The 8,844-nt window shown below is 37.9% G+C and overlaps 1 protein-coding gene across 1 annotated transcript in view; it reads right to left on the reverse strand.

Annotated features, from left to right (window-relative positions):
- The window catches only part of RASEF (RAS and EF-hand domain containing), a gene marked incomplete at its 5' end in the record, with an annotated part of 57,677 nt that overhangs the window by 42,218 nt on the left and 6,615 nt on the right, over nucleotides 1–8,844 (reverse strand). The window contains 2 exons of the mRNA XM_004717532.2: nucleotides 2,965–3,060; nucleotides 8,203–8,293. Of these exons, the coding sequence (XP_004717589.1) occupies nucleotides 2,965–3,060; nucleotides 8,203–8,293 (187 nt within the window). The remainder of the gene's footprint in view (nucleotides 1–2,964; nucleotides 3,061–8,202; nucleotides 8,294–8,844) is intronic.

Below are 8,844 nucleotides of genomic sequence, written 5' to 3' on the forward strand. Positions count from 1 at the left end.
CCCAATGTCTCCCTTCACTCACTTTTCTGTTGTCCATCCCCCAGGGAGGAGGTTATATGTAGATCCTTGTAATCTGTTCCCCCTTTCTTCCTCACCTTTCCTCCACCCTCCTGGTATTGCCACTCTCACCACTGGTCCTGAGGGGTTCATCTGTCCCGGATTCAGTGTGTTTCCAGTTCCTATCTATACCAATGTACATCCTCCGGTCCAGCCGAATTTGTAAGGTGTAATTGGGATCATGATAGCGGGGGTGGGGGGGTGGGGAGCATTCAAGAACTAGAGGAAAGTTTTATGTTTTGCGATACTGCACATCATTTCTACACTGCACATGAGCTTATAATGCCCCAGTTACTATTTACCAAAATAGGAAGCAGAACATTGGCTTTGGGGACTATGTTATACTAATAGACCTTGCTGTCTCCCTAGACCATGATACTGAACCTTCAGATTCAGTGACTTATTTCCTCAAGGAGTTTGGCTATGGGTAAGAAGTTTTCCTAACATCATACCCTGTATATTGATGGATATATGTGCAGTATGGGTAAATACTCAAAAAACTAACACAAAAAACTCACTTCCATCAAGTGTGAAATATACAATTATTGTTATAATATAGGGTAACTATAACTTATTTATGCTAGGAGCCAATAAATTCGTGTTATTCACTTGATTGTGATAGTCACTTTATTGGTGTGATCTGGAATTGAACCTGAAAAATCTCCAAAATATGCCAGTAAGGACTACTGCATGGCTGTTACTAGGAAGAGCCATTGATTCTAGGATGCATTTTAAGTTGGGAGACGACAAATTGTGGAAACAAGTAATTTTCTTAAAAATCATTGATACAGGATAATGGCAACTACAGTACACTGTGTAACCTTAGCTATGATTCTATAATTATAAATTCTCTAATTTATATGAATGTCAAAATTATAGGTTTTAAGCATGTTCTCATATAAATTGTCTTATATTTGTCTTTGTAACAAACCTACTAGTTAGTGAGGAAGTGTGGTATAAATGAAAGAAAGTGAAAGCTGTGTAGTATGCCAAGACCCTCACTTACTGACTTTGACCAAGTCTTTTAACCTCTCTGGAACTTAGTGTCTGTGAAGGCAGGGTATTTATACATACCTCAGACAAAGCTGGAAATTGATCTAATCTACAGTATGACAAAAACTTAATGAACAAAGTCAATATCAACTACGGTGACTAGATAAGACACTTATTATGAATTTTATTTTACAGAGAAGCAGCTAGAAATCAAAGGATGAAGCCGAGTATTTCAGATCTTATAGGCAGACACTGGTACCATCTTGATAAGTACTCGGGTCTCCTTACACCTGGACCCACCCATGCTCCTTTTTGGTCTGGTGCCTGTAATGGATGTATGTACACAACCTCCTCCGCAACCCCCCCCCACAAAAAAAGTATGTTAACATTCTAAACCCTGTTACCTGTGAATGTGACTTATTTGAAAATAGTGTCTTTGCAGATGTAATTAGTTAACATGAAGACAGACTGGTCCTAATCCAATATGATCAGTACCCTTAAAAGAACAGAAGAGACATGTACAGTAAAGAACACAGCCAAGAGACTCCAAGGATTGCAGGAAACCACTGGGAGCTAAGAGAGAGACAGAAAAGAGTCAATCTTGTTAACACCTGGATTTCAGACTTAACAGCCTACAGAACTGTGAGAGAATAAACTTCTCTGATTTTAGACCGTCTATTTTAAGACACCTTACATGGGAGCCCTAGAAGAGTGACGAATTCCGTCTTTACTGTATGCTCTATCAAAATGAGGTTTGAACATGGTTTCTTTGTGTAAAGATTTAAAAAGTCATACAAAGATGTAAGGACAATGAATAGGAAAATCTATGGTTCTGACATAAACAGGCAATTAGCCATTTTTAAGTCAGCAAAACAAAAATTGTTTGTGGTGCCTAATGATGTCTGAAATTAGTTATAAGGTTGACATTGATCGTGATTTCCAAGAAAGCTATTGTGAAGAATTCTTACTAATCCCAAAGGTTAAACTGTAGTAACAAGAACAACAAAAAACCAATCATGTAGCCCTTAATTTCATTGAGAATGAACACTGGAAGGAGCATTCGTGTTTATTAGATGAACAACCAGGGAAGCAAAGTGATATGTGAAAGGTCACAAGGGCTATGTTCAAAGATTATTTACTATCTGTTATCATTTTATTTTAGCTGAACTATTTCTATTTATTATGGAGATAACCCACATACTAGAAGTAAAGCCATCATGCATTGGCTGGTAAGCACTTATTTTAAGAATCTCTTCCCAGCTCTGAAGTCAGTGACGTCAACTTGAAAGCTTGAAATTGGTAATGGTGTCAATATTTACATTATGGAAATTGGAAAATGCTACAAATAGCAGCTTCCCCTCCCATACTACCAAGAACTACGGAGTGAACGGGGACCTGCTCATTAGAAATTAAGTAGAGCAATGGCCAAGACCCAACCACACCTATGCTCTCTCCCATGTCTTGCTGATCATGAGTCTTCTACACATGGGAATTTCCACACAGAAAAGGAATATTAATTTCATTCATTAAATATTCACTAAATACCTACCAGGCACCTGGCACCAAGGTGGGCTGGATATAACTAACCAACAAAGGTAGCAGCCTCCTGTTCTGGGGCAGACCGCCCATTGAATGGGTGCTTCTTGCAAGTGTTTGGTTGATTATGATTGTGGAAATCAAACTGAACTTTGAAGGACAAATGTTTAAAAGATAGGAAATGTTTGTAACAGGAGGTGACCCTAGAGCTAAGAGAGGAAACCTGAGCACTTAAAAAAAAATTTTTCCCAATTTGGCTCTGAAATCTGACTTTTGCTCCTACATAACTTTGACGCCATATATTTTTAGTCATGAATTACTTAAGACACCTTTGAGATACTAAGGCTATCCCTAAATGGCTAGCCACCATATACCTACCTTTTTGAGTTTTTTTATAGTCACTTGAAGATCCCCAACTTCTGTTTCATATTGGCGTCGGAGGTCACTAAGTGCTTCTTCAGCTTTGCGTTTTTCCTAGGGGCGAAAAAAAAGCTTCTGTGGTCTATATAGAGGGCTAATTTCAATAGGTTCCACCTCTTAAATACCATGGGTGAGCAATCTTTGGTATCAAACTGAGGCTGGCCCTAAGCCTCCTGCTTAGGGCAGATGAGAAGGGGTGGTAGAAGTAGGCTTTCAATAGACAACAGTTCTGGTTTCTTTTCAACTAAGGTCTTTCCATGTTTTATTTATTCTTTATGTTGTTTTGTGGGGTTTTTCTTTGTATGAAATCCAGGATAGATAAATCTATAGAGACAGTAAATGGATCCGTAGTTTGATGGGGTTGTGGCAGGGGATGTGGGTTGGAAAGGGGAAGTGAATAAAAAGAAGAACATAAAGGAACATATTCTAAAATTGATTATGGTAATGACGGCACAACTATTTTTAATAGGTTTAATTTATTGAATTATATGCAAAAATAATTTTTAGAAGGGAATACTCTTTCTATAAGAATACAATGACCCCAATAGTGAATTCAGACAAATATTTTAAAAGAAAACCACAAAGCAATATATCTTATGAACATATATGCAAAACTTATGAAATTTTCAAAACTTATGAAATTTTAGCAACTGAATTCAATGACATACAAAAAGTATGTCCTGGTTTTCAGCCATGCAGCATTCCCTTGTTCTGCTCCTACAACTGTCTCTTGATCCATGTACAATGAAGTGTTCAGGAAGTCCCTTCTTCCCAAGGGTATCCATAGTTTGTTTATTTGGATCCGCCCAGTTGAATGCCTCAGCAAAGTCAATAAAACAAAGTCAACATCTTTCTGGTATTCTCTGCTTTGAAACAAGACATATTTGACGTCAGCAATGATATCCTTTGTTCCACATCTTCTTCATAATCTGACCTGAACCACTGGCAAGTCCCTGAAAGTGTACTGCTGCATCCCTTGCTGGATGATGATTCAGTAAAAAAATTTACTTGTAGGTGCTGTCAATGATATTGTTCCATAATTTGTACATTCTGATGAATCACATTTTTTTAAATGGGCACAAGTATGGATCTCTTCCAGTTAGTTGGCCAACAAACTGTCTTCCAAATTTCCTGGCATAAACAAGTGAGTGCTTCCAGGACTTCATCAGCTTGTTGGAACATTTCAATTGGTATTCCATCAATTCCTTAAGTCTTATTTTTGGCTAATGCTTTCAGTGCCACTTGAAATTCTTCCTTCAGTAGCATTAGTTCATGCTCATAAGCCACCTCCTGAAATAGTGGAATGTCAACTAGTTCTTTTTATTACAGTGATTCGGGGGGAGTTATGAACAATTAAAAATAAAAGTTGCCATCGAGTTGATTCTGATTCATAGTGACACTACAGGACAGAATATAAAAAACCCATGGCATTTCCAAGGCTGCAATGGAAGCAGACGTTCTCCCATTGAGTGGCTGCAAGCACTTAACTATTGTGCCACAAGGATCAATGAACAATGTACCACTAACCTTACATTTACTGTTGAAATAATTAATGCTTTATGAGATGGGAAATGAGCCAAAGATGTATGTTCTCATCACTCCTATTCCTCTATTCACTTCAGTAAATAAAATGCATCACCCATATTGAAAAAACAGTAATACAACTCTCTATTCATAAATGGATAACATGATCACTTGTTTAGAAATTGTGATGGAATACACGAAAAAATTAAAAATCTTATCCTAAGCAAGTTACTTAATATTTTGGTGCCTCCATTTTCTAAATGAATAATTATGAAGAATAATTTGAAAAAAGTAAATTAAATATTCAATATAAATTAAATAATTCACATTAGTAAATACTGTTTAGCAATGCTATAGAATGTAAGATTAAAATTTAAAATCAAACATATTATTAACAATGAGTGATCAGAAAGCAAAATTTTAAGGCATCATATATAATAGCATCAAAATATGAAATAATTAGCAATCAATTTTAAATAAATGTTTATAAGTACTTACTAGATTCATTTATATTCATGATAACACTTATTTAGAAATAACTATAAAACTTGTACATTGAATACTATAAAACATTTTGAATATATACTAAAAACACCTATTTAAAGGTGTTTATATATATAATGCTTATAATTCAGAAGAATTAATATTTTTAAAATACCAATTCCCTCTAAATCAGTGGTTCTCAACCTTCCTAATGCCGTGACCCTTTAATACAGTTTGTATAGTTGCGGTGACCCCTATAAAATTATTTTCATTGCTACTTAAAAACTATAATTTTGCTACAGTTATGAATCAGGCGACACTTGTGAAAGGATCGTTCGACCCCCAAAGGGGTCACACAACCCCACAGGTTGAAAACTGCTGCTCTAAATTGATCAATAAGTGGAATGAAATACTAATCAACATGCCCACCATTTTGTGTTTTGTTTTATAGAAATTGAAAAGTTCAATATATAAGATTAAACACACCTAGAATATTCAAAACCCTTTTAAAAAGAACAAAGTTAAAAAGCTAATACTACATGATTCCACCATTTATTTTAACAACATGTGTATCAAGACAGTGGGATGCTGAAAGGAAAACACAAAAATCACTGGAACAGAATAGAGAGTCTAGCAATCAGCCTGCACAGATATGGTACTGAATTTGGACAAAAGTAAAAAAGTAATTCAGTGAAGAACAATCTTTTAAATAACTGATACTGGAATAACTGGATAAATACAATACACACAAAAAAACTTCAATCTACACCTTGTGCTACATATAAAATGGAACATAAAAGTAAAACCTAAAACTTCTAGAAGAAAACACTGGAGACAATTGTTTTTAACTCTGGGTTAGGCAAAAATTGGTTATATATTATACCTACTATAAATTTGATGAACTGAACTTTATCGAAAATTTTAAAAATGTTTAGTCTTCTTCAAAACAGTCATAGCCTGGGAGAAATATTTATAGATAAAGTATTTGATAAGGGACCTGTATCCAAAACACATAAGAACTCTCAAAATGCAATATTAAGAAGGCATACAACCTACTTTTTAAGTGGACAGAAAGTTCTAAAAGCTACCTTACCAAAAATATTTAGAGGTATACACACATGAAAAGGTACTTGACAATACCAGTCATTAGGTAAATGTAAATTCATACCATAATGAGATTCCTCTACGCTCATTAGAATACGAAACTCGCAAACACTCTCATACACTGGCAAAAAGTATAATAGAGGGGTCTAGGGGAGGAGATGAGCCAGTCACGGTGCAATGTAACAATGATGAGAAATACAACCTTCCTCTAGTTCCTAAAGGTTTCCTCCCCGCTCCCACTACCTCGAATTCTATCTTGCAAGACTGGCTAGACCAGAGGAGGTACACTGGTACAGATAGGAACTGAAAATACAGGGAATCCAGGACGGATGAGCCCTATAGGACCAGTGGTGTGAGTGGCAAAACAGGGAGGGTAAAGGGAGAATGGGTAGGAAAGAGGGAACCGATTACATGGAACTGTGTATGACCTCCTCCCTGGGGACAGACAACCGAAAAGTGGATGAAGGGAGACGTCGGACAGGGCAAGATATGACAAATACCCATTTATAAACTATCAAGGGCTCATGCGGGAGGGGGGAGCGGGGAGGGAGGGGAAAAATGAGGACCTAATGTCGGGGGTTTAAATGGAGAGAAAATGTTTTGAGAAACGATGTACAAATGCGCTTTACACAATTGATGTGTGTATGGATTGGGATAACAGTTGTATGAGCCCCTAATAAAATGTTAAAAAAAAAAAGTATAATAGTACTACTAACTTACTTTGATGTAATATTTAGGCAGTATCTAGTGTAAGAACAGTTAAACATGCACTGCCATATGTAACAACTGTTCCCTACTAGAAATTTACTCAAAAGGATTAAAAGCAAGTGTCCATACAAATACATACGCACAATGGCCCATAGCTTTCCTAGAAGTAATTACAATACCTGTCAACAGAAAAATGGATAAGGGATACTCAAAATGTTGTGTATCTGCAAGAGAATATTACTCAGGAATAGGAAAAAAGGAATTATTGATACGTGTTACCACATGAATATACCTTAAAACAATTATGCTGAGAAAAGAAGCCAGGAAAAGAAGGGAGCATACTATATTAGTTCCAATTATATAAAATTCTTAAAAAGTCAAACTCATCCTAGTGAGAGAAAACAGAAAAATAGTGGCCTGGCAAAGAAAGGGCAGGACGAGGGGAGGTAGGAGAAGTACATGAGGAAGCATTTACAGCGAATGGGTATGTTCCTTAACTCAACTGAGCAGATGACTTCATGGGTATATACATATTGAAAAACTCATTGTATCATCCACTCTAAATACATGTAGCTTGTTGTATGCCAATTACACTCAATACATTGTTTGAATTTTTTTTTCTTTAACCCTCAGCATCCAACAGTGCACTGCAGATGGCAAGCATGACAGAAGTCAAGGTAAGGAAGAGGGCAATGTAGCCCTCTTCAAAGATAAGAAGTGCGCATCGGAGAGCAGGAGAGTTTTTCTGAGTTTACGAGAGGGCACAGAAGAGGGAGCCCCATCATCCAGGTGAAAGAAACAACTGCAGTGAAGAAGCACAGCAAGACGAGTCATCCCAACCAGCCAGCACGTGCATGGGCTCAGCCTAAGTTGGGAACTGAGAGGACAACAGCTAGCAACAACAACATCGTGATAGGAAACTGTATATTCCAGTAAGTAAACATCAAAGTGTGACCACAACATCTAATTTCAATGCCATCTATGTTAAAATTTGGCAGCATCAATGGACAATTAGATAATGGTAAGTATTCATAAAAGTCAATTCACCTTCTCCATTCAAGTTTGGCTCTCCAATTTCCTTCAGGACTCTGACTTCCCAACCTAAAGTAGTCGCTATCCTAGCCACTGCCTATCATACATGCTGCTTTATTTTCACCATGCACTCATCACTACCTGAAATCATCTACCCTAGTTACTGGTTTACCTGTTTATTATCTCCTTATCCCTCCTCCCCCATCCCAAAGAATCCACCACTACTAAAAATACTTTTTCTGAGCTCTTCCATGAAAGCCACACCCCTATACTCTTCAGGGTGGCAGGCACATAAAACACATTGCATGAATGCACTGAATAAATGGGCCAATCCCAGAAACTCACGTCTTTCCGTGTCTTGTGCTCTGCAGCTTGAATCCTCTGATCCATTTCCTCTTCCATCTCACTCAGCTGCATGGCTGCCTTGTCCTGGGCTCTGAAATCCAACCAGATGTATGTCTTTTCATTATGTTCCATCACGTAGCACAAAGACAAGACCTCAGCCTCACCTATTCCAAGCCACAATGGATCAGTTGCCATCAAGCCAATTCTGACCCATGGAAACCCATGGTTATCAAAAGAGAACTCTGCCCCACAGTGTTTCCATGGTTGTCACCCTACAGAAACAGATCACCAGAATGTTGTTCCCCCAGTGGAGAGGTCGGAGGGACTGGCCCCAATCCCAACTATGTGGATACCTGCCCCTCCCCCCCAGAAGAATATACTTCAGAGAACTTCACTGAATCTGCAGCTCTGAGAGAGGGACATATCTGATTAGAACATGTGGGAGCAGATGAAAGGGTAGGAGGAGAGAGTGCAGCACATCCTGGCACACCAGCCTTGAGGATGATGTTCCCGTTCAGAGCAGCAAGTCCACAGAGAAGACCACATGGCCAGACCCACTATGACACACGAAGTCCCTCAATGACCCATAGCCCTACAGGGGACAACACTGGAGACACAGTGTGGGAATTACGCCCGATCTGA

Source organism: Echinops telfairi, unplaced genomic scaffold (assembly GCF_000313985.2).
Source record: "Echinops telfairi isolate 266 unplaced genomic scaffold, ASM31398v2 ScPeMD7_1;HRSCAF=3_1, whole genome shotgun sequence".
Classification (NCBI taxonomy): Eukaryota; Metazoa; Chordata; class Mammalia; order Afrosoricida; family Tenrecidae; genus Echinops; species Echinops telfairi.